The 26,388-nt window shown below is 43.5% G+C and overlaps 1 protein-coding gene across 1 annotated transcript in view; it reads right to left on the reverse strand.

The window, feature by feature from the left end:
* Window positions 1-26,388, reverse strand: part of TMEM108 (transmembrane protein 108) — a 400,937-nt gene that overhangs the window by 219,566 nt on the left and 154,983 nt on the right. Inside the window, exon 3 of the mRNA XM_030206597.1 lies at window positions 21,391-21,476. Within this exon, the coding sequence (XP_030062457.1) occupies window positions 21,391-21,430 (40 nt within the window). The 5' untranslated portion in view covers window positions 21,431-21,476. The remainder of the gene's footprint in view (window positions 1-21,390; window positions 21,477-26,388) is intronic.

Consider the following 26,388-nt stretch of genomic DNA (forward strand, 5'->3'; position numbering starts at 1 on the left):
AGGGGGTTAGTAACCACTGGGGGAGTCAGGGGAGGTGATCCCTGATTCCCTCCGGTGGTCATCTGGTCAGTTCGGGCACTTTTTTGGGACTTGGACCTGAAAAAAAAGGGTCCAAATAAAGCGGACCAAATTCTCGTGAAGGCCGGCTTTCTTTTTTCCATTATCGGGTGAAGCCAGCCATCTCAACACATACCCCCGTCCCGCCCCCGCTACCATGCCAACACGCCCTCTTGAACTTTCGCCGGTCCCGCGACGAAACACAGTTGAAGCCGGCCAAAATCGGCTTTCGATTATACCGATTTGGCCGACTTCAGTGGATCACCGGCCATCTCCCGATTTGTGTCGGAAGATGGCCGGTGATCTCTTTCGAAAATCAGGCCCTAAGTTCACATTCAAATTGATTTAATCTACTTTTCCAACTTGTCCAAAGCAGTAACAGTAAAGACAGCGTTAAGTGCTAACGGTAAAGTGTTCTGCATTATTTTGCTACCTGTGCACACTAACCATCCAATATTTATATTTTTTGGGAGGTGGGTGTGTCAGAGGTGGAGAATGGGCATGGAAATGCTATTCAGCTACCACCGACATGTTAACTGGTTTTCATGTTCATAACCCGAGAGCTCTTAGCACTTGCTAAATAGGAGAGATGGGTATGTGCTCCTGCATTAATTTTTTTTTAAATGGCTGTTCAGTAATGCTAACATTAGCGCACAGCCAGAATATCCACAAATAGAAAAATGCCTCCTTTACAGCCATGCTTAGCACCCGGGAAAGTCCCATGTTAGGACGCGCTAAGTCCATTTACTAACGTAGTGTAGTAAAAAGGCCCCAAAGTTAGCAAAGGTTTTTCTTAGTTCCTATTTTGCAACCCACAGAAAAGCGGGTGGGGATATGTGCACAGATACACGCATCTTGTAGGTAGTTTTTGTATATTCCTTCCTATACTAGGCCTGTAATATGGCCCAGCTAGCTCTCCGTTTTCCTAGCCTTGCTGTTCTCAGCATATTTTTAGTTTCTTCCTGCAGCTGTATGTAAGCTACAGTGCTTTCTCAGTAAATGGAAAATACATGTTACATGTCAAGGTGACACTTGGGAGGAAATGAGGCTATGTGGCCCATATATGGCAGATACAATTGGATATAACCTTGGTGGTGATGAGAGACTGAGGACCCTGCGAGTCTAAGAGATGTTCCAACGGAAATATGCGTTCAGAGAGGAAGGACACCAGGTGTCTTATAATATTTATTACTTGCTTGCTACATGGTTATTTTCACACTGTAAGCACGCTTTACTGATACAGGAAATTGCCATTTTTGTATATTACTATATTGTGTGATGGAAGGAAACAGGAAAATCCATATATAACCATAAGTTAGTTCAGGGGAAATCACATGATTTGGGAGAAACGAAATTTACAACAGTATATATGTGATGGCTAAGAAAATTTTTGCTGAGCAGTTTTGTTATTCAGTCTGTGCGTCTGGCTACTGGGTGACAATCTGCTCTAGAGAGAACAATTATTTTGTATTGGCTTAGTGAGATACCAATAAAGAGTTTTACTGGTTGTGCCTATATCTAAGTCTGATTGTCTCTCTTATTCCAGCCTCTAGGGCTGAAGTGTTTTCCCCTCCCCAGGGGCAAGGGACAGGATTACACATTTTCAAAGTGAAAGTACATGGGAAACTTTTCTACAAGGTATTTGTAAATAAAGTACCCAGGTACATTTTGCAATAAGAGCTATTCAGAATTGCTCTCCTTATGCAGTAGTTTCTAAGTATGCACTTTGAGAACATGGCCTAGAATGACAAAATCTGTGTGGATTATTTGCAGATATAGTACAATACTGTACAGCCCACATAAAATCTTGTAATCCTCCATGCATCAATTGTAATAATGTTTATGATACAATTTAATTATTCAAGAGTTCCAACTTTCACATTGATGTCCTATACATGGTTTATGCTAAAAGCAGCAGAGGTTAGTGTGTCTAGATGGCTACCAGGGGCATAATTGAACGGCTTCATTTGGGGAGGGAAGGGGGGTGTTGCATATTAGCATATCATTTGCTTATATATCCATGCATATTCATTATGGTTACCCCCCCCCCCCCTAAAAAAAAGACAAAAACAAACTGAATAGGAAGTCACTATATCAAAACAGTGAATAGATAGATAGATATAGATATGGACATAGATAGATAACTTTTTAAACTGAAAATTAGCCAACAATGGGAAATTTCTCTCATTATGCCCCCTCTCACATTCAAATGAATTAGCAAGGGTCAGGACTGCCGAGAGACATTGTAATGTAACATACTATGCCATACCTTGTATTTTTTGAATATTTTTACTAATATATTTGTCTATTGCTTATGTTTGACTTATTCTTGCTGTATACTGCCTTGAGTGAATTTCTTCAAAAAGTTGGTAAATAAATAAATAAATATCAAGGTTTGTGTGTATTCAGAGGTTAGAAAGGTCATAAGAATGGCATTTTAATAAGATCAGTGCACCCATTTTTAGATGTAAGCGATTATCATACAGTTTTCCAGGCCTTAGTTTTATCTTGTTATGATTATTGTAGTATTATTTGTGCCAGGTCACTGAAAACAGCTTTGCAGGCTTTTCAGTCCATACAAAATACAGCACTGTGTATTTCCTGAACAAATCTAGATTTGAACATGTATCCCTAGGATTAAAGGACCTGTACTAGTTTCCCTATTGAATTTCATAGAAAATGTATTAGTGATGGATTTTAGAGTTAAACACAGGTCAGCTTCAGAATATTTGAGGTCACTGATTCATTTTTACACATCAGAGAGGCCTATAAAGATGTGCTTACAAAATATGCTTGACTTACCTCAGTAGCCAGAGGCATGAGGCAGTTGATTAGTCAGTGGGCATTTTCTTTCAGTATATCATAATTCATCACCCATGAGTTAAGATCAGTAAATGATTTACTGGAGTTTCAGAAGAAGCTGAAAACATATTTATTTTTTCAAGCTTTGAATTTATGAATGATTTGATGTTTATCTGTTTTATTGCTTTGTATTTCTATTTTTACATGTTTACTATAACCCTTTATCCAGATAGTTACCCAGATAGTAGACTGAAAATTGTTGCTAACCAAGTAACCCTGGTTCTGCCCAGATTCCACCCCCCCAACCACCGTCGGAATGCTGCAGCGGTCTGATCAGATAATCAGCAGCACTATCCGGATAATTGCCAGTGAATATTCAGGTATGATCCTGTCAGCTAGACTTATCCAGGTAGGAAGCCAAAACAAAGCAGAGGTAGTCCAGAGAAGGAGAAACCATGAGCCAAGCCACAAATACATTTATTGAAAAATGATCCAACTCAGTCACGTTTTGGCTCGCATGCCTTTGTCAGGGGTCTAAGTCAAAATTCTTCATTAGCATATGAAAAGCACAAATATGCCTGCTTCCAACACAGTGTATGTTTGTATTTCTCCAGCGCTGGAAGCAGGCATATTGTGCTTTTCATATCCTAATGAAGAATTTTGTCTTTGACCCCTGCTAAGTTCAGAAGAATCACGAGCAGGGCAGTGCCCAAAATGCCTCTCAAGAGTTACATAGATAATAAGAATGAACACTGGTCAGAAGTAAAAACTGGTTGTTGGACATTTAACCCAGAGCAAGTGGCTTAAAGTAAGCACACATAGGAGGTGTGAAAGAGCCTGCTCTGGTGGAACATTGCAGGGAAAATTGACTCCTTCAATGATTTCCCTTCCTCTGGAACCTGCTGAGGAGACTTTCTGCCTCTGCTGTCCAGTAGATAGGTCCTAAGGTCCCTTCCATCCTGTCACTGGCTCTTTCTGCCTGCATACAATGGAGCACCAGGGATGGGAGGGGCTCTTTGGACCTATCTACTGAGCAGCAGAGGCAGTAAGTCCCCTCAGCAGGCTCCTGGGGAGGGGCAAATCATTGGAGGGGTTAGGGTTATCATATTTGGTCCACCCAAAAGAGGACACATATCCCGCCCCTGACACATATCGCCCCACCCCTTTCACCCCGCCCCCTATCACGCCCCCCCTAAGGGTGTCCTATCCTCCCCTTACCTTACTCTACTGCCCTGGTGGTCTAGTGACCTCTTTGGGGCAGGAAAGAGCCCCCGCTTTCCTGCCCGGAGCGCTGCCCTGCATTCTGTCCCCCTTGCAATGCTGAGTGCTGATCGTCCCGACGCCGATTCAAAATGGCCACCAAGATTGAAGTGGCCTCGCGAGGCTTCTATCGGCAGCCATTTTGAATTGGCGCTGGGACCATCAGCACTCAGCATTGTAAGGGGAACAGAATGCAGGGCAGTGCTCCTGGCAGGACAGAGGGGGCTCTTGCCTGCCCCGAGGAGGTCACTAGACCACCAGGGCAGTAGAGTAGGGTAAGGGAAGGGGAGGGGAGTAGGACAGGACACCATTGTCCGCCTGCCAGCCTGCCCATTTGTCCGGAAATCCAGACAAACGGGCAGACTGGCAAAACCTGCCCGGTTGCCCAGCCATGTCCTCAAAAAGAGGACATGTCCGGGTAAAACCGGACATATGGTAACCCTAGGAAGGGTGAAATTACTGCAAGTGCAGCAACTCAATTTTCTCTGCCATGTTCCAAAGAAGCAGGTTCTTTCACATCTCCTTTATAGAACAGGCACCACATAGGCACCCTCCAGCCATCTATACATATGCGCACTGTTATACAATTATCCTCTACAATGCCTGTATGCATGCAAGTGTCTCCAAAGTTTGAAGAAGCATTCCTGGAGATGGATTAGGAAGGGGTTTGCACTGATATCCATATGATTTTTAAAAGTATGCACAAAGTTTTCCTCGCAAAAAATACTTATACAAGTTAGCAGGCCTAAACACCGGAATGAAAAGCAGATTCACAGTTTTTACTCAAGCAGGCCTTTGTAACATTAGCCCCTTTATTTAACAGAACAATGCGCAAGAGGTCACCAATAGGTACAAATTGTTTTCTTAGCTGAGTAACCTCAGAGCCAGGCAGCTATTTGTTTTTCTATTTTGTTTTTATCTGAACAGCTCCACAGATCTCTGGAAAGTCCCCTTAATGAACCACCTTGCTCCCTGAAAGATCCCCCCATCATAAGGTAGGCTGGCTTTGAATCCTGCTTGCAGGTCAAGGAGGAGCCGGAAACTAACTGTTCTGAGGAACACAGCCAGCCGGACAAGAACCATCGTGCACTGCAGCCGTGGCAGCATCGTGATGGTATGATGTGATACGGGTCTTATATCCCGCCAAATCCCACCTAGGTAGTTCAAAATGGGTTACAATAAGAAATCGAGAACAGAAATAATTAACAATAATAATTTTGAAAACTCAAGGTTGTTGGCATTTTTCTCAATGAAATAGGGAGAGAAGATCAGATCTTAACAGCCCAGGGGTGTAGCCAGACAGCAAATTTTGGGTGGACCTAGGCAAGAAGTGGGTGGGCACCAAGTGTTCTCCACCCCACCCAAAAAAATGCTTCTCTCCACCATGGCAGTCTGCAGCAGGCAGGCGCTGAAAACTGAGAATGTGCAGGTGTCGGTATCGTGGGAGTAGCATTTTCATTACTATCAGGGGGAAGTCTTCAGCTAGCAGAGATTGGGATCCCCAATACACTACTAAATGTGTATTACTGTTGGGTGGGCCTAAGCCCCATGTGGGTGGGCCCTGGCCCACCCCAGCCCACCTGTGGCTACGCCACTGTAACAGCCTGATAAGGAAATGACAAGTCAATAGACTTCTTGTATTTAACACCCACTACTGAAGGAAAGTAAAGAAGGCAGGAGTCTTCTGATCTAGAAGGAGAAGGTGATAAAGAGAATGCAAATAGTTTAACCAGATACTCTGGACAAGACCCTTCAAATATTTTATAGATCAGACAAGCCAGCTTAAAAGAAACTCGGGCCACAACTGGCAGCCAATGTAAGGGGGTCTTTTACTAAAGCTTAGCTCGCGTTATCTGCAGCAGGGCCCATTTTATTCCTATAGGCCATGCTGCAGATAACTCGAGCAAATGAATTAAAAAGCTGTCAAATACGTTTTTGTTTTTTTTTTTAATCTTTTGACCTCCACCTTTTAAGTCACTGCCTATATAACTGGAACAGCTTTAGACTTTTTACAGATGGCCCATGCATTGGCAGTCTGTTATTTCTAATAATCTTTTGCTGGATATGGTGGAAGGGGCGTTTGAGGGGGCATGCTGGGCACAAAGGAATGGAGGAGGAGGAGAGATTGGGGAACATTCTGGCCTAGGCATGGAGGGGGTGGAAAGGGAAATTGTGGGACATGGTGAAAGCGGAGATCATGGGACGTGCTGGGCATGGAGGAATGCAGGAGGGGAAATGTGGGGATCATGCTGGGCATGGAGGAGGGTGGAAAAGGAGATTCATTTGAGAATGAAAAAAAAAATCAATGAGTAGAATAAATTAAGAAGATAGGAGAGAAAAACATGGCAAATGGACAAGAGGCCCTGGACGGTGATCTAAGAGATAAGAAGGAGTAGAGAATGGGACCATAAAGGTAGAGAAATAATTTTATTTTCCTTTTATTGATTGCAATGTGTCAGTTTTGGGAATTGATATTTTGCACTGTACAAGGAAATGCAACATTTTCTATTTCTTTGGTGTTGTGTTGCATGTACAGTCTGACATCTTGAGCTTTCAAGCTAATTGTTGTTTACATACAGTATTTCTACTCTTAGGGGCCCTTTTACTAAAGCTTAGTATGCGCTAATGGGAATTAGTGTGCATTAAGTGCCCTGTGGCCCATAGGTATAAAATAGAATGTGCAGCATTTAGCGCTGCTAATTCCATTAGCACTCGTTAAGCTTTAGTGAAAGGGCCCCTTAGTTTGTGGTCTCTTATCCTGTATTTGGTGTCTGCAGACCAGATATTCTGTTAGTGTTGATTGTTGGGACCTGTAGTAGTAGTAGTAATCCAGCTTTTTCAATTTTCCCAATAAGTGTACTGATGCTCTGGCCTCACTGCGATATTTCCATTGCTGCCTTTTCCAAGGAAGGTCCTTGACGGTGCTGTTATGGAATGGTAGCTTTGTGTCATACAGGTCCTGAGTGAGTTTTGTAGGCTTTTGTATAAATTCATAATATGCCTGCTACTGGAGAGAGGTTATGTTGTTGTGTTCCTTAGATTAATGTCTGGTTTTCTCTTCTTCTCCTCAGTGATGTAGATTTTGTGATGTTTATTTGTCAATCTCTTTTTAAGTACTGTGTAGTAAATGTTTGAATAAAAAAACAATTATTTTCTATTTATTAATTAGAATATCTCATGTTTAATAATGTACATACGCTAGAGCTGGTTTAAGACTTGGATGGGCCCGTGAGAAAAATCTCACTCATTTGGCCTTCATTCTCCAGTATTGCGGTGGTAAATCTCCAAGAGAAAGGCACAGCGAAGGTGACAAGATGGATGATGTCGATGAAATTACTACTGGACTCAAAAAAAGTTCACAGCAAGAGTTTATTGATAAAGACCGGACTCGACACGAGTCGTGTTTCGACCGCTCTGGCCTGCCTCAGGAGTCCCTGTGTGTTGATGTTCTGTTGATTCTTGAAGAGAGAATCTGAAATATTTAATAAAGCCGAAGTATGCTCTGGTGAAGTGACTTCACTGTAGCACGTAAGTGCTAGCGACACGGCTCGAACAGCATTAGGATGGGCCACCGTTGGTGTTTCTGCCCCCTGAATGAGCCTTCAAGATAAGGGCTGCGGGGGTGGTGATAGTGTGTGTGGGGCAGAGGTAGCATCTGGGGAGGGGGGTTGGTGGCAGTGGACGGGGGGGCCCAGAGTACTCTCAGTCTGTCCATGTTGAGATCTTTTAGTGCCAGAAACAGGAGGAGAGGACTGACGCAATAAATATGCGTTATATATCACTAAAATGAAGCCTGGAGGGAAACCCCCCTCTGGGGGCCCTCCCTGCACTCGCAACGGTACAGTTGCAGCTGGGCCTGCTGATCACTATGCGCTGATGGCTGCTCCAACTCTGGGATACCAAGATGATGGACGATCCCGCCAAAACCGGCACCAGGGAAGTGCTGGGACCCGGCACAGATGAATCCCCTGAACCGGAGGAACTATCAAGACTATCACCACCTGCTGGAAGGCGTGCACAACCCATCAGTTCAGCTGGACCGGTCCGGAGGGACGCTAAGGAAACAACTATAATTATTTTATATCCATGGTGCTGGATAAATGGGAGCAATATGTGGACCTGCTCTCTATAAACATGGCTCATCTCTGATCACTGAACATTGGTAAACAAGAAGCAGAGGAAACTGAGGTTGCTGTAAGACACCTTCACTGATGCTTAAAATAAAAAAAGAATAAGAGACCATGGTGTTCATTTTCAAATCACATAGACTTATAAAGTTACATAGATGGGGCTCATTTTCAAAGCACTTAGACTTACAAAGTTCCACAGGTTAGTACGGAACTTTGGGGCCCTTTTAATAAGGCACGTAGGCACCTACACGCGCCCAATGTGTGTCAATTTTGAGTTATCGCCCGGCTACCGCACGGTCCTTGCGGTAATTTCATTTTTGAAGCGTGTCCATTACGTGCCCCGGAAAATTCTGGTGCATGGGCGGTAATCGGCATTTTATGTGCATAGACCATTACCACCCAGTTACTGTGTGAGACCTTACCGCTAGCCATTCAGACCCAAGATGGACGTGTGGCAACTTTCATTTTGACACACGTCCATTTTTGGTAAAAAATTTTAAAGACATTTTTTATAGGCATGCTGAAAAATGATTCTGTGCGTGCCCAAAACATGCGTCTATACTACCGAAGCCATTTTTCACTCCGCCTTTGTAAAAGGGCACCCTTGTAAGTCTAAGGGGCCCTTTTACTAATCAGCGGTAAAAAGTGGCCTGCAGGAATGTAAAATGCAGGCGCGTGAATTGGGCGTGCACCGGGCCAGTTTTTACCGCATCTACAAAAAAGGGCATTTTTTAATGGGACGGTAAAAGGACCTGCGGTAAAAATGAAACCAGCATGCGCCTGAGCCCTTAATGCCACCCACTGATCTAGTGGTAAAGGCTCAATCACTACACACACAGTGACAGGTCGGTGTGCACCAAGTGCCAATTACCATCGGAACTGGCATGCGTAGGACTAAATAAATAAATAAATAATTCACCGATGCGTTATGGGCGTGCGCCAAATCTGAAATTACTGCCAGGAGGGTACGCTGTCCTGGCGTTAGTCTCATTTGGCTACGTGCAAGGAGCCTACCGCGGCTCAGTAAAAGGGCTTCGAAAATATGCCTCGTGACACATAATCTATATTATTTTTTTAAGTCTATGTGCTTTGAAAGTGAGCCTCCATATGTATGCATATGGGTCCTGTAAATGGCAAAACAGATCAGTATCAAGGCTGGAGAGAGCTTCGGCAGCAACTCCAGTAGTTGGGAAGTAGGACCAGTGCCAGGGAGACTTCTGCGGTCTGTGCGCCAAAATTGGCAGGAAGAGATAGAGATTAAGTACGCCAGTGTTTAATGATGAAGAAGTGGAACCTGTGCAGAGTGCCAGATTCACCTCTGGTCACCTTGTTGGGCAGGACTGGATGGACTGTGTCAGGTAAAATGTTTATTACGTTTTACTAACACAGGATGGACAAAATGAAACAGGGATGTGTGCAATCTCAACTGCCTCTGCGTTCTAAAAATAAATACAGGACAAAGTGCTGAGCTACAAATTTACCACTCCACCCAGTCAAGCCTTGCCGAGCTGCTGAAGCAAAGGCATTAAGAACATATAACCCGCTAGCAAAGCAACTACGTGCTCTGAATAGTAATGAGAACATTCGGATGGATCCCAGTTACTACAAACAAGCAGGTTGCTTTCCTACACTGAAGAATTTTCCTCCCAGCCAATGCAAGTATCTGCAGTGGAGTCTCAAGGAAGCCTAGAGATCTCAAGTTAGAGCCAGAACACAAGGAAGAAATAAGCAATAAAAACTAAACACTGGTTTCAAAAGTGGCTAAATTAATACTGATAGCTTCAGGAAGCTGGGGGAAACAGCGCAGATGGTCCATCATTATACATGGAGAAGAGTGAATATGCTAATCTGGTGAATACTGTATGCTACATTTGAGACATTAATATGAAATATATTCTTTTCACATCCCACTATATCCATCCTGCTAGAAGGCAGGAGAGGTCTATGTTAATGTGATGTGCTATTTTTTTTTTCAGTAGGAAAATATTTTTACTCTGTAAAGTAAGCCAGCTCTAATTTCAATTCTGGGCATACTACATGGTTGATATTTTGCTAACAGTTTTTATCCTAAATATAGGGCCTATGGAGTGGAATGTGCACTATCAATTTAAGCTTGCATATTTAGAAATGTTTTAAAACTTTTTTTCTTATTGATGCTCGTAAAGAAATCTCCCTTGACATGTGCAGCTCTAAAATGTGTAGTGTATGCATTATAAACATGCTCTCGATAGTACATGAACGCTATTTACATACAAACTAACACTACTACTACTACTACTACTTAACATTTCTAGAGCGCTACTAGGGTTATGCAGCGCTGTACAATTTTAACAAAAAGGACAGTCCCAGCTCAAAGGAGCTTACAATCTAAAGGACGAAATGTCAAGTTGGTGCAGTCTAGATTTCTTGAATAGAGGTATAGTGGTTAGGTGCCGAAGGGCTTTGAGTAAGGATTTGAAGATGGGCAGGGAGGGGGCCTGGCGTATGGGCTCAGGGAGATTAACCGACAGAAAACATTTTTTTTCGTTTCCCTACCCATTTACGCAGTCTTGGTCGCTCTCATCAATCATAACACGTTTAGCTGACACCTGTGTCAGCCAAACACACTGTGATTGGTGGGCAGGCAGGCAAGTGCTATAGACGGCTATTATACACGCAGCTTGTGTGTGTGTATGAAGCCATCTGTGACATGCGCACAGCAACCATCTGACTGGAAGGAGATCGTATGAAAATGTGCTAACAGTGAGCAGCTCATTTGAATGCGATTTCCTTCATGCATGCCCGTTGTTTACAAAATCGGTAAGCAGCAACTGGGGATTGGTAAGGGAAGGGCTTTTAGCATGGACTTAGTGCACCTGGGTCTAAGTCTCACTGTCCTATTCTTTCTCCAGCTTTACTTTAGGGTCCAGTTCCCCTGGGAATTGCAGATCATCATCAGGGACTTTCCAGCCCTAGGGTTTGAAGCCCGTACCTTGCTCCAGGGTAAGCAGGTCCTTTAGGGTCCTTCCTGAAGTATGCAGCCCATATATTCCTGTTTGCCAGTCCTGAAGGCTTTTCTTTCTCTCTTCTTCTTCTGCTCCTTCTTCCACTCCCAGCTTCTTTGTGCATAACGAGTAGCGAGAAGCATATGTTTGGTGGCATTTGCAATAATAATATATTGTGGATATTCTTCTGATCTGTGCTGCTCAAGGAAACCTTTACAATACGACTCCTGATGCAGGCATTTAGCTGTGTTGAGTCCAATAATAAAATGTGCATCTTTTGATCTAAGGCTCCAACTCTTCTTTCCATCTTGGCTCACTACACTGCATTTCTGCTGTTTTATATTATATATCTATATCTAAAACATATAAATGGCGAGTGACCGTACTCACTCGCAAATGCGCAGTAGAGACCTTCTCTGCCCCGCCCCCACGTCAATACGTGATGACGGGGAGGCGGAACACAGAGGGTCTGTACTGCGCATTTCTGAGGGAGGGACACCGCCGTCTAACGCTCCCCCCACCCGAGTCGCCGCCGCCACCCACCTTCTACCCGGTCGGGCCCTCGCTCCACTATTGAAACAGCGAGGGTCCGGGAACGCAGCACTGAGCTCTGCTGAGCTGCCGACATCGCCCTTCCTTCTTCTTCTCTGCCTCTGTCCCGCCCTCGACGACGTTACGTCACACGAGGGCGGGACAGGCAGATAAGAAGAATGAAGGCCGACGTCGGCAGCTCAGCAGAGCTCAGTGCTGCGTTCCAGGACCCTCGCTGTTTCAATAGCGGAGCGAGGGCCCGGCCGGGTGGAAGGTGGGTGGTGATGGCTCGGGGGGGGGGGGCGGAAAACTCGGCGGCGGGGGCGGGCCTTTCAACCTCCCCTTCCTATAATAGCCCGTTTTTACGGGCTCAAAGTCTAGTATCTATATATTACTCTGCTGGGTTTGTGAAGGTTCTTGGCCACACCCCTAGACCTAGCTCTGGGTCTGATTTCAGAGCTGCATAGCTCCCTTGTTGGTGGAAATGACAGAACTGCATTTCCCAAATTTCCTGGGACCTTGTCCTGTTTCTTTGCACTTTCCTGTAGTTGCCCTGCCTCCGAAGTGGCCACATTTCTTTTCCTAGGAGTTTATCCTGGATCTGGCTTATCTAATATCTTCCTTAGATATGAGGTTTCAGGAGATCCTGAAGGAATAACCTGCCTTTATCTTGCTTTCTCCCCTATAGGTTTAGTGTGGCTCTGCAATCCAATCTCCTTCACAGAATCCTGCCCAGGCTTGCACTCTGTCTCAGGGCTCCATCCTATCCTGAGATTCCTTATGCTCCTATTGAAAAAATAATGCCCGTAGTGAGGGAGCCACAGGTGTGACAGGTGACAGTATACACCAATTTTATTTATTTATTTAGACCAATAAGCGCCTAAGTGTGCATGCTACTGAGGTACAATTAAAACAATAAACCTGAAAGAGAAGGGAGTGAGTGGTATCATTGAGGAACGCATGCCATCCTCATGGATCTTGCTTGGAACTTCGATACAATGGAGTTTGCTGGGGTAGTTAAACAGATACCCAGATACAGTTTGCACAAAGAAAATCCTCCTCCCCTCAATGCTGCTGCTTTATGACACATATTTTTGCCCACAGCACAAAGGGGCAGGGCTAGAGTAGGGGGGAGAGCAAAGTACTTCCAGGTATTTCGTCGCCTCAATCTGCTCAAATTTTCAAAGGGAAACTCTATGGGGCACATCGTTTTAAAACTTAGTTTAAAAGTCCCTGGGTGTTCATGGATTTGTAAGCTGCATGTGAGGTCTGGAAATTTCTCCACTAAATATCATTTAGATGAACTATTAACTATAGTAATTCTGCAGAATTCTAGTGTGTTAGCACTGTAACTAAATGGTGTATTTGGCGCATTGCTTTACTTCAGGGAAAAATAAAATTATTGAGCATGGTAGAGACAAATGGTACCATATCTTTTTTTTTTTTTTTTTTAATCTATATTCTGCACTGTTAGAAGTATGGTTAGTATTATCATTTATTAAAACGTGTTATACCATTTCTAATTAAAACAAATTGAAATGGTTTACAACCAGAATAAAAATGATTTCAAACCTGGAAAGGAATGCCATAATTCAATATAAAAGAACACTCAAACCAGAGACATGCACACAGTACAGAACAAGGCCTTCACATCCATCAGTGGTTCCGCAGAAAGACAACCCACCACAGGGTTCAAAATGGGGGTTAATTAAAAATCAAAACCCAGTCAAAAGAAATAAGTCTTCAAAGAAGCTCTGAAAAGAGCGTAAGACTTCTTCAGACACAGATGCAGAAGAAGTGAATTGAAGTTATCAATGCTCTCCCTTGCCAACTTCAAGTCAGTCTTTGAAAATTCCAAATTTAAAAGAAGTTAGCTGAAGAAAAAGACTACTGTAGGATCTTATAGTTATTTTTTATTGGTATATGTAAAGCAAATTCATAATGCTGTTCCCCCATTCTTTTTAGAATGATCTAATTTGCTAGCAATATCACACTTATGGCCTCAATAAAGAAACATATTGCTGAAATTCAGGGAAAGAAATGAAACATTTCATCTAGACAAAGTCTAGATGAAATTGTACATCATGCAGCATAGCTTATGAAGACTGCATTTTAAATCAAATGGATGCCTGGTACATCAAAAAATGTGTTCATAATGAATGCAAATAAATAATTTTAAATACAAATCATTGAAAAGTTGACCCTTTATACAGAAATACAGGTGTAATAAATACTATTAATGCCGCGAACTTTGAAATGAATACTAATTTCTTTCCTAGAATAATACTTTTCTGAGGCTCAGGCAGCCCAGATCAACACCAAGATCCACAAATTTAGGGGCCCTTTTATTAAGCTACGGTAAAAGTGGCCTGCGCTAGTTTTGGCATGCGCTGGGCCACATTACCGCAGCGAGAAAAAGTCCTTTTTTTTAAAGGGGGCAGTAAATGGCCATCTGCTAAAATTAAAATTAGTGCATGGTTATTTACTGCCTGAGCCCTTACTGCCACCTATTAGTAGGTGGTTAGGGCTCTTGTGCTAACCCCACGGTAATCGGGCAGTGCACAGCAATGTGGCCACACAGCTGATTACTGCTGGGAATGTCCCCCGCCGTAGAGAATAAAAAATAATTTTCTACTGCAGGAAACTGCATGCACCAACTTCAGAACTAACATCGGACTTCTGTGCCCACGTGGTAGCCCTACCATGCCTTTGTAGAAGGGCTTCTTAGAGTGCTGCTTACTAAACTGTGTTAAAACATTGCATTAACAGCATCAGGACAAAGAGGAGCCTCGGGTCAGCTGTAATTTTTTTGAATTACAGCACTGGTGGGGCAGAAGTGATTGGGGATCATTCTTGTTCAAGTGGGAACCTAGAGGCTGCTGATAGTGGGTAAAGGGAGTTTGAATGAAGACAATATGTAGAGTCCTCATGGGGGGATTTTTAAATTTAGGTTGGGGTTTGATTCAGGTGGCACCTCGAAGGGGCAACATCTCCCCCTTCGCAGTGTTTTACCTCACGATGAGGTTCTAAACACAACAGCGATTCTCATATGTTGCCCTGCCACCCGCCTCTTCCCTTTACTGTGGCCACCTCTCTGATGCAACTTCCTGTTTCATCAGAGGCTCAGGCAGCCGCAGTAAAGGGAAGAGGTGTGTGCCAGGGTAGCAGGGCAGCATATGAGAATCACTTCCGCTGCCAGATTTGGAACATCACCATGAGGTAAAACTAGGGTTACCATATGGCTCCAGAAAAAGGAGGACAGATTGAGCCAGTCTGGGTTTTACTTTCATTGCTTTCAATGGAAGCAAAACCCGGACTGGATCAATGTGTCCTCCTTTTTCTGGAGCCATATGGTAACCCTAGGTAAAATGCCGCAAATGGGAGGATGGCATCTTGGCCCGTGGGGGAGGGGCAGCATGTCAGCTACTCCTCAGGCGGCATCTTGCCTTGGGTCGGCCCTGTACTCCTACCTTAGCTGAGATAATATTTAACCATCTCTCTGACCTCATGTGCACCATTCTTTAAATTAGTCCCCTTATTTTCTATCTTCTCTTACTCTCTGACCTATCTATATGTTCCATCTTTGCTTATACCCTACACTGTCAATTAAAATGTTCTATTACATATTGTGTTGACATTGTAAGGAGTATACTATGCCATACTTTTATTTATTTATTTGTTGCACTTTTATCCCACATTTTCCCACCTATTTGCAGGCTCAATGTGGCTTACATAGTACCGTGATGGCGATCGCCAATTCCGGTGTAACAGATACATAGTGGTAGTGTGTTAAAGTTCACGAGTGAGAAGACATTAGGTAATCAAGGAAGAAGAGATAAGTTTTGTCCAGTTCTAGTATTAGTTTCATTGTGTAGCAGGGTTCAGGCATTTAAGTTGGATCATTAGGGTATGCCTTCTTGAACAGGTTGTTTTTTAATGATTTCCGGAAGCTTGTTAGATCGTGCAATGTTTTCAAGACATTTGGTAGTGCGTACCATAGTTGCGCGCTTATGTAGGAGAAGCTAGATGCGTAGGTTGATTTATATTTTATACCTTTGAACCTTCGATTCTGACTCCTCTATTTTCCTACTGTCCAACCCCAACTCTAACTGACATCACACCAAAGTTTCAGCGTGCTTGTCTGACATTGCTGTCTGGATGTCTCAACGCCACCTGAAATTAAATATGACCAAAACCAAGCGTCTCATTTCCCCCCCCCCCCCCCAAACCCACCTCCCCGCTCCCCCTGTTTTCTATTTCTGTTGATGGATCTCATTTTCCCTGTCTCCTCAGCTCGAAACCTTGGGGTCATCTTTGACTCTTCTCTCTCCTTCTCTGCTCATATCCAGCAGATTGCCAAGACCTGTCGTTTCTTTCTTTACAACATCCATAAAATCCGCCCCTTTCTTTCCGAGCACTCTACCAAAACCCTCATCCACACCCTTGTCACCTCTCGTTTAGACTACTGCAATCTGCTTCTTGCTGGCCTCCCACTTAGTCACCTCTCCCCTCTCCAGTCGGTTCAAAACTCTGCTGCCTGTCTCGTCTTCCGCCAGGGTCGCTTTACTCATACTACCCCTCTCCTCAAGTCCCTATCCGTTTTCGCATCCTGTTCAAACTTCTTCTACCAACCTATAAATGTACTCACTCTGCTGCTCCCCAGTATCTCTCCACACTCGTCCTTCCTTACACCCCTTCCCGTGCACTCTGCTCCATGGATAAATCCTTCTTATCTGTTCCCTTCTCCACTACTGCCAACTCCAGACTTCGCGCCTTCTGTCTCGCTGCACCCTACGCCTGGAATAAACTTCCTGAGCCCCTATGTCTTGCCCCATCCTTGGCCACCTTTAAATCTAGACTGAAAGCCCACCTCTTTAACATTGCTTTTGACTCGTAACCACTTGTAACCACTCGCCTCCACCTACCCTCCTCTCCTCCTTCCCGTACACGTTAATTGATTTGATTTGCTTACTTTGTCTATTAGATTGTAAGCTCTTTGAGCAGGGACTGTCTTTCTTCTATGTTTGTGCAGCACTGCGTACGCCTTGTAGCGCTATAGAAATGCTAAATAGTAGTAGTAGTAGTAGTAGTAACTCTGATTCCTAATATGTACAGTAAATCTAAGATAAATTTGATTAATTACAGACACAAAGGATATTTCTTTATGTTCAGAATTAAGTACAAAATACTATAATGTTGTAAGCTTTTATTTTGAAGCTGGAGTTGGTAAATTTTTACTGACTCTGACTCCACCCAAAATTGCTTCAGACTTCGGCTCCATCTCCACATCCCTGGGTTAGTGGGTGTGCTTTGTGCTCTGGAGATGGAGTTGAAGCAATTTTGGGTGGAGTCAGTCAGTAAAAATTTACCAACTCCAGCTTCAAAATAAAAAAAACTTACAATATTATAGTATTTTATAGGACCACAAAAATACATGTGTATTCCCCATTTCAGAAGGGGAGTACATTTCTATGAACACCATGATCAGCTTTGGGATTTAAAGCTACTTCTGGTACAGTAGAGTTTCACTTGGTTAACCAACCTTCGGTTATTCGAACCTCCAGATTAACTGATGGTCAGTTCACCGGGATCTGCCCATTCTCCCTCACACCACACCTCACGAACCTGCTCCCCAACCCACCCTTCCAAACAGATGCAGCTCCCCTGCTCCCGGATCCCCTTAAGTTCCTCCCCACTCAGCTGGTCAACCGCAGACACAGGCGGGCCTTAAAGGCCTAGGCACCCTCATAGTGCAGCACTGGCTTCTGCTGCTGTGCCTGGCAGAGACCCCAAGTCCCGCCAGCCACAGAGATTGTCCACTGGCATTCTCTCAACTGCTCCTTGCTCTCTCGCATGCATGAAAATGAGCTCCCCCCTCACGCAGGCTAAGTTTTATTAAACACTTATAATTGAACTGTTTCTATATTTCAAAGATATCAAGAGACAGCAACCTATAGCTTAATTTTAACTAGGGCTGTACTGAATATTCACATTCGATTCGGCACCGAATAATGCCCAAAATGGATTATTCGTATTCATCTGAATAGTGATTTAAATTCGAATACGAAAAATCCGGGGCTCTACTGTACACAATACTACTGAAATAAACAACTGATCTCTGATTTCACATTGCTTCTTGTATTATTTGTTATGTTAAAGCTCAATGCCCATTATTTGTATTCGGTATTCAAATTCAGCTGAATAATATTTTTCATTATTTGTATTCAGTTGCATAGTAAAATACTCTAATTTTAACATGTCCAGACACAAGTCTGCTATATAAAGACAAATACTTCAATACACAATATCCAGCAAAGGGGGAAAGTTATCAACATGTGCGAAATGCATAAAATGGGACCTGTGCTAAAATGGCATGAGTTAGTGGTAAAAAAATACATCTTAATGTTAGCTCACATTGATAACTATACTCAAAGTGTTCAAAAACCTCATCTGGTGTTATGTCAAAATAATAATCACAATTTAGTACCTGTCTTTTAAATAAATGTCTTATTGATCAGGTAAAAACACTTTTAAGCCTTTTCCCCCCCCATTTTTATATTTATTCCGGTTTATAAACACATAGGAATATTGTGTAAAAAGCAAAGAAAGCTTAAAAGAAACAGAGCCGCTAAATCAAATAATAAAATAAATATCAAAGTATTGTAAGTCCCTTTTCCAGGACACCAATTATGGAAAACATAATTGCAGAAATAACAGAAACCTTATCTACAAACAGGCAGAAGAGGAAATATTACACCAGGCCCTAGAACTCCAACTTAACTCCTACTGTGAAAACAGAACAAGTTGGACTGCCACATATTCCAACACTGAAACTACTAGCAGAACTACTGTACTTCAGTCCAATGGCATAGCCAGAAGTCCATTTTTGAGGAGGGGCAGAGGTGGACAGAGGGGGCCATGTATTCTCCCCTTACTGCCACCCCTTCCCTTCTTGCAGTATTAAACCACCAGATGAAGAGGTCTGCTGTGTGAGTCCCTGCAGTGCTGTCAGAGCAGAGCTCAGCCGCTGATGCTGGCAATCCTGCCAGACTTCGGTGGGAGGGGGGTCCAGAGCCTGAGGTGAGGGGGCACATTTTAGCCCCCCCCGGCACCGCCGACCCCCCGGCACTTTTGACCTCCCCCAGTGCCGCCGCCCCTCCCCATCCCTTTTGTGGTGGACGGAGGGGGGTGGGTGGAGGGGACTACGGTGCCGGGCCCCCCTTGGAGGCCCGGGGAATTTTGTCCCCCCCTGCCCCCCCCTCGGCGGCCCTGGGTGGGAACTACTGCCAGGCTGCTGCGGTAGCCTGGCGGCACTTCCTTTTTAGTGAGCGGTAAGCCCATGTTGGGCTTACCACTGCTTTGTAAAAGGTGCCCTAAGAACTAGACAAAAACAAATGGAAATCCCAAGCCATAGTGGAACACTGAAGAAACAGAAATATGTTTACTCAGCCAAACACAATGTTTCAAGATGTGTACACTATCAAATATGACATATTTTAATTACTAAAAATACTGGGACCAATATTCAGAAAATACCAAGCTCCAAAATTTATGCTTCTAAATTTGGGCCCTTTTAATAAGCCGCGTTGGCGTCTATGTGCACACAATGCGCATCAATTTGGAACTACCATCCAGTCTGGGTGGTATTTTCATTTTTTACATGCGTCCACTATGCACGCCAGAAAATATATTTTAGTTTCCAGCGCACGGCACTAACCGAGCAGTGATCAGCAATGTACGCGCTTAGACGATTACCGCCCGGTTAACACGGTAGACCTTACTGCTAAGTCAATGGGTGGCGGTAAGGTCTCAGACCCAAAAATGGATGCACACCAGTTTTTTATTTTGCCATATGTCCATTTTCGGCCAAAAAAAGGCATTTTTTACAGGCACGCTGAAAAATGGATCTATGCGCATCCAAAACACACGCCTACACTAGCGCAGGCCAGTTTTTGGCGCACCTTAGTAAAAGAACCCCTTAGGAACATTGCTTTTCAGCTGAAAATTCATCTTGATATTATGCTCATAAATTTAAGCCCACCATTCATTTGCCTAGATTTATGAATCTAATATGAGCCTGCTGGTGAAAACCAGTACTGAAATCTCTTTTAACAAATTTCTATTATTATGATTTTGGTTTTTAAATTTCTCTCATATTTTGGAGACTTTTTTCTCCTCAGAATTTTCTTTTATAATCTGCACTAAACTATTTTGGTAAGATGCAGAAAATAAGTACCTGTATTATTATTATTATTAAGTTCTTAACTTCTTTTCCCCACCATAAATTCATCCCTGTTTCCACCTATCATTTATGCTCCTATATGCAAGAGTTTAGTGAAATTTTAAGTAAAAATTTACGTATTCAGCCCTAGTAAATTTTCAAAGATACCAATTTATGAGCATAACCCTCAAACGGGCCCTTTTACAAAGCTGCGGCAACATCTGGACTAGTGTGTCCTACGGTGAGACTTTCCCACATTCTAAGCCCAGATTTACCATGGCTGTATATTAAAGACTTTTCTTGTTTTACAGGTCTTGCACTCTTTTTCCAGTAGCACATGAGACTTGCAAAAAAAATAATGCAGGAGCACTTGCTGACTGCTATTTAGGAGGTGCTAGTTAGGGGTCCTTTTACTAAACTGCACTAGCATGTGGTGGGCACTGTGATTAGCACGTGGGTTTGTGTGTTCTGGCCATTTTCTAGTGCAGCTGGAAAATGGTCACAATCGTTTTTTTTGTTTTTTTTAAATAGCCATGCGCTAATTTCCCCATCCCCACATGGTCATTACCGCCAGGCGCCCTTACCACCACCTATTTAGGTGACAGTAACAGCTCCCACGCTACTCTTGCACTGATTGGGTAGCACACAGTAATGTGCCCATGCTACCCAATTACCGCAGTTATGCTTACTCTCTGTCCCCCAAGACATGCCTCCCATGGCAAAATAAAAAATATTTTTTAACACCTCAGTGCATCCTGCGGCAGTATCCTTTCACTGCTTAGTAGGCCCACCGCACCTTAGTAAAAGGACCTGTATGTGTTATCAAGTTAGCTTGTGCTAATGTGAACATTCTAATTGGATGACACGTCCGTGAACATTCTCTGTCCAAGACAAGCCCCTTCCCAAAAAACATTGTGAAAAATAGTGCACAATTAGCGTGTAATGACAGGCAAGTTTTCACAAAACACTAACACAGTTTGATGTAAGCTATTTTTCCTGGTGTTAAGCATGCGTTAGCACTTAATGCAGTTTAGTGAAGAACCCCAATGTTAGGAGCATAAATGCTTTGAATATTGGGCCCACTGAAAATACCCATGTTGTTTTTTTGTACCTCTGACTGATTATTTTATTTTATTAACTGTGCTCAAACTTTCCAGTCTTCAGTCCCCTTAGTTTGAATTAATCATTTCAGCTCATGCTATGCTGGCTGTTGTCTTAATATCTAATCTTCTAGCTTCAGCATAGTTTGCTAAACAGCAGGTTAGGCGAGCATCAGTGTTATCAACAGAACTTTTAGTTATTACTTTCTTAAATTCATCTTCTTTTCTGGCACAGAATATTATGCTCTGAAATGAGTAATTGAATCCATTCAGCATCTCTCAGATGAGTGAAAATATGTACTTACTAAACAGTTGGCAACAGAGGGCCTGTGAACCTTTCTTCATGGTATCATCTGGTCCTGCTTGTCCTTCACTTTACTCATCATTCTGTCTAGGAAATTAAAAAAAAAAACCTTATATTTCTTTTAGCAAGCCAGAAAAAAAGTCAAACTTCTTCATGTGTCTGCAGAACTATGCAACAACTTATACAGAGTACGAATCAAGGTTAGCAAGAAAGTAGAAAATCTGTTTCCAGGGCATTTCCAATTATTACTCTATTATTTAAATACTACGCATCTGTGCTATTATTTGCACATTTGGGATGACTATTGCAATAGACACACAGACATATACTACGTTACTCAGGACATGAATCTCTTGCTCGTTTATATAACTAAAGTAATATGCAAAAAGGCTATGGCACTCATTTTCAAAGTAGATGGACATCTCAAAACAGCCAGAAAAATGTCCATCTGCAGAAAATGTCTGAAACCTGATGTATTTCCTGTTTTCGCGAGGGCAGGACACTGAGAGGGAAGGAAAGGCTGGAGGCGAGCCTGCTGCTTTCACTGCTGGTCTGCCTCGGCGGCGACTTGAACTCTTGAGATAAAATAAAAGATTTAAATGCAGGGCAACGGCAGGAAGGAAATAAAGGCTATTGTGAGCTGAGGGCGGGCAGGTGAGCCGGGGCTGGGGTTGGACCGAGTCACTGCACATGGGTGGGAGGGGAGGATACGGGGCAAAAGAGAATCACTGGACATGGAAGGGAGGGCAGAAGAGAATCGTTGGACATGGATTGGAGAAGAGGGCAGGGAGAGAGGAGAATTGCTGGACATGGATGGAGGAGAGGGAAGACAGGAAGGAGATGCACATGGATGGATGGAGGGGAGGGGATAGAGGAGAAATGCTGGTCATGGATGGAGTGGAGGGCAGGAAAGACAGAGGGAGGAGATGCATATGGATGGAGAGGAAGGGAGAGAGGAGAAATGCTGGACATGGATGGAGGGGAGGGGGAGAGCAGAAATGCTGAACATGGTTGGAGGGGAGGGAAGACAGAGGAGGAGATGCACATGGATTTAGGGGAGAGAGGAGAAATTCTGGACACAGATGGAGGGGAAGGGAGAGAGTTGAAATGCTGGACATGGATGGAAGGGAGGGAAAAGAGAGGGAGTGAGATGAACATGCATGGAGGGGAGGAGAGAGGAGAAATGCTGGACATGGATCATGGAGGGGGGAGAGGAAAAAAGCTGGACATGGATGGATGAGAGGGAAGAGAGAGGAAGGAGATGCATATGGATGGAGGGGAGGAAAGAAGAAGGAGATGTCTTGTGAGGCCGCCCTTGTAAGTCTCAGCAGCCATTTTAAAAGGGACGCTGCCTTCAGGTATGTGCTGGGAGTGGGACCCTTCGGCTTGGGGGAGCAGGTCTGTAACAGGTAGGTGAGGTGGGGTGGGGAGGATAATGTAAAAAAAAAAAGTTAAATTTTTAAAAATGTCGCCGGCTTGTGCATAGGCATGTACACAGAGGAAGTATAATAAGGGAATAACTTTTCATAGGTAGAGTAGTAATTTGTTATAAATCATAATCAGTGTGTCATTTGGAGGGGCTGGTTATAGGACACCTAACCCTGTTATTGGTGCAGAGAGTTTTTTTCTCCTGGTAAAGGGCTTGTAAAACAGACATCATGTTACGGGAATCAGGTGCTAGTTTCTATTTATTTATTTATTTATGGCATTTTATCCCACATTAAACTTGAACTAGATTGGAACTTGGGAGCATTAAAATTTTTATTTTTCCCCGGAGAGAGCAATGTATTGCCCCCACAGGCTCTCTCCCTGGGTATAGCCAGCTCTGCAATTTGGGAGAGGGGGCACAGAGGTGGACTGGGGAGAGAGCCTGTTGTTAAAAATTTACCAGCACACCACTGTCCCAGATGCAAAAAGGTGCCCTGACTGACCAGATGACCATTGGAAGAATTAAAGCATGATCCATCTTTAATCCCCCAGTGGTCACTGACCCCCCTAAGAAGTGAAAGTGACAGAGAATATCAGGCTACCAAACCCAACAGTGCAGTAAGCTGGTCCCTGGGTTTGCCTAGTGGTCAGTACAGTGGAATGTGCACAACAGGACCCAGATCCATATCCCACTGTATCTTTTTCATTTGTGGTGGAAATTGTGAGCCCTCCAGAACCAAATATCTACTTTATCTAAATATACCTGAAGGCTGGAAGGTGCTTGTAGTGGTATACAGTTAGGTACAGTAAGTTTGTTTGTGTTCCCGGAGGGCTCACAATACATTATACAGGAATTATGGTGGGAAATGTACCTGGTTGCCATTGTTTAAAGTCCACTGCACTGACCACTAGGCTGCCCCTCTGGTCTGCGTAGGGATGTTTTCAATTTATTAAAATAACTATTTTTTAGCAGTTAAAGTAGAAATTATAACACTGCAAATGCAGATTGTTAATTCTCAAAATTAGGCCTAGATGGATATTTTCTCTATCACGCTCACTTTTACGCAATGATTGTTTCAAAGTTCTAAGATCATCAGTAAACCAAGGTGCAAAATGTGATTGTTTAGAGTACATCATTTTTTTAGGAGCAACCTCATCCAGAGGTAGAGAGCAGGATTGATCATGCACACAAGTGGATGATGTGATCACTTATAGCTGGGATGGAACAACTCTCCCAGAGCTCAGAATTTAGTGTGAAAGTCTGAGCATGTATAGCCTTCCCACATGCAGTGGTCGCCTCTGCTTTTGGAGTTGTAGATAACAATACTTGGAAAGTAGTTACGTTTTGGATCTGATAACCTTGAAGACCCACTGGCCATTTTAAGAGACACCTGACAGTGGTTTTTAGCATCTGAATCATAGAGATTGCACAGAATCAGCAGACCTCTGTGCAGAGCACCTCTTTTCCCCGTTTCTGCCAAAGAAGTCCCTCTAAGTCTCATAATGATTGCAGAATAAGTTGAGGTGGTCCTTCCTGGCTTGTGGAGGCATGTCAAGTACAATGCTTACATTTGGATTGTTTATGCTCAGAGCCCTTTCTTATTCAATTTTTAGGCATGAGCTGAAACCATGGCACAAAGATTGAGGATACACAGGAGTCTGGTGCAGCAGTAGCTTATGGACAGTGCTGCTGACTGACAAGCACAGGGAGTCTTCTGGACCCCTGAGAAGGACCTCTTCAGCTGGCAGGGCTTGGGGATCCCCGCCAGCCATAGCAAGGATGCCACAAGTTTGGGTCATCCTGAGCCCAAAGTGGGTGAACCCAGGCTAACCTGTGACTACACTACTGGATCAAATTCAAGTTGAATGGTTGATATTCATGGTCTACTCCATCTGACCCACTTTTTGAATTTGTGAAAACAATACTTAAAGTCAGATGTCCAGTGAAAACAGGCTCCTAATTGTAGTCACTTTTCAAAGAAGCTTATTTTGGTATCTAAATCCTTTGAAAATGCATCTGTTATTGCTACTAGTAACAAAAAAGTAAATTGATTAAAACATTATTTAATTACGAACTGATGTTTTCAAATATATTTATATGATGTTAGTACTACAGAGATTTCCATAAACACTCAAACCTTTATCTGCTAAGCACTGTGTAGTGTTTCTAAGGTTGAAATAATAAATAGTAATACAGGGACCAATATTCTGTGGGACTTATCTAGGTAGGAATGAATCTTACCCGGGCTAAGACTCACTCACCATGTCCGTACCTGGATTTCCAGTGGCATTGTCCAGATAATATTGCTAAAACTCCAGACTGCCTCAGCACTATCTGAGTAGTGTTCAGAACCCTTATTTTATCATCCTCACTTTAATACTCCCTTATCTCTTGTTTGTCCTGTTTGTCTGTCCTAATTAGATTGTAAGCTCTGTCGAGCAGGGACTGTCTCTTCATGTTCAAGTGTACAGCGCTGCACATGTCTAGTAGCGCCATAGAAATGATAAGTAGTAGTAGTAGTGTGGGAAAGTATGAGGGCAGAGCCTGGGTGAAATTTTTACTAGCTGGTTAGCAGCAATTTTCAGTCCATTAACCTGGTAACTGATTGGATAAAGTTAGATAAGCAAAAATACTGTTCTAACTAACTTATCCACATGGGCGTAGACTGGGGTGGGGGTGGGGGCAATCTTACCGGAAGGGCGCCACCGGCACCAGTAGTAAAAAGCAACAAACAGGCAGCGCAGCTCGACTCCGTCCTTCGCTTCCCTGCCCTCTCTGCATCCCGCCTTCCTCTGATGTCATTTCCTTTCGGGCGGGCGGAATGCTGAGAGGGCAGGGAAGTGAAGGACGGAGTCGAGCTGCGCTGCCTGTTTGTTGCTTTTACTACTGGCGCGGCGCACCCCGCCACTGTGACTACCGCCAGTTCGCCACCGCTCTTTAGTGGAACTGTGGAAGTGAGCCAGTCAGCCAGCGAGCCTCAGCCTACCTAACCTAGGCTAGTCCACTGTAAGGAAGGAAGAAGTGGCGCCATTGGTAAATGAAATCTTTTTTTCCACTCCCCTGCGCAGCCGTCGCCGTTCACTCAACACAGTCAGCAAGCAAACCTGTGAGCTGCTGCTGCCTGCATCGCATCCCCACGTTGTCGTTCTTTATTGTTGCGTGGGTAGGCAGTGCCTTACAAGGGGGGGAGGGGGGGCAAAGGGAAAGCCAGCTCTTTTTCTCTTCCTCCCTACCTTCCTCCATATTAGCATATTCATTTGCATATATATATATATATATATATATATATATATACATATGCAAATGAATATGCTAATATGCTCCACCCCATCCTTTGCCCCCCCTCCAAATGAAACAGTCAAACTACGCCCATGCTTATCCAGTTATTTAACACAGCTACTGGTCTGAATATTGCCGAGAGCTCGATAAGTGCTGGTGGGAAGGTTATATCTAGATATCAAATCACTGCAACGGCTGGGGTTTAAATCAAATGTTGATCGCCGTGGCTGAATATTTCCCCCATAAATTTCACTGTGACATTACAAAAAAATGCATGCCTTTTAAGCTGAA

Source organism: Microcaecilia unicolor, chromosome 1 (assembly GCF_901765095.1).
Source record: "Microcaecilia unicolor chromosome 1, aMicUni1.1, whole genome shotgun sequence".
Lineage (NCBI taxonomy): Eukaryota > Metazoa > Chordata > Amphibia > Gymnophiona > Siphonopidae > Microcaecilia > Microcaecilia unicolor.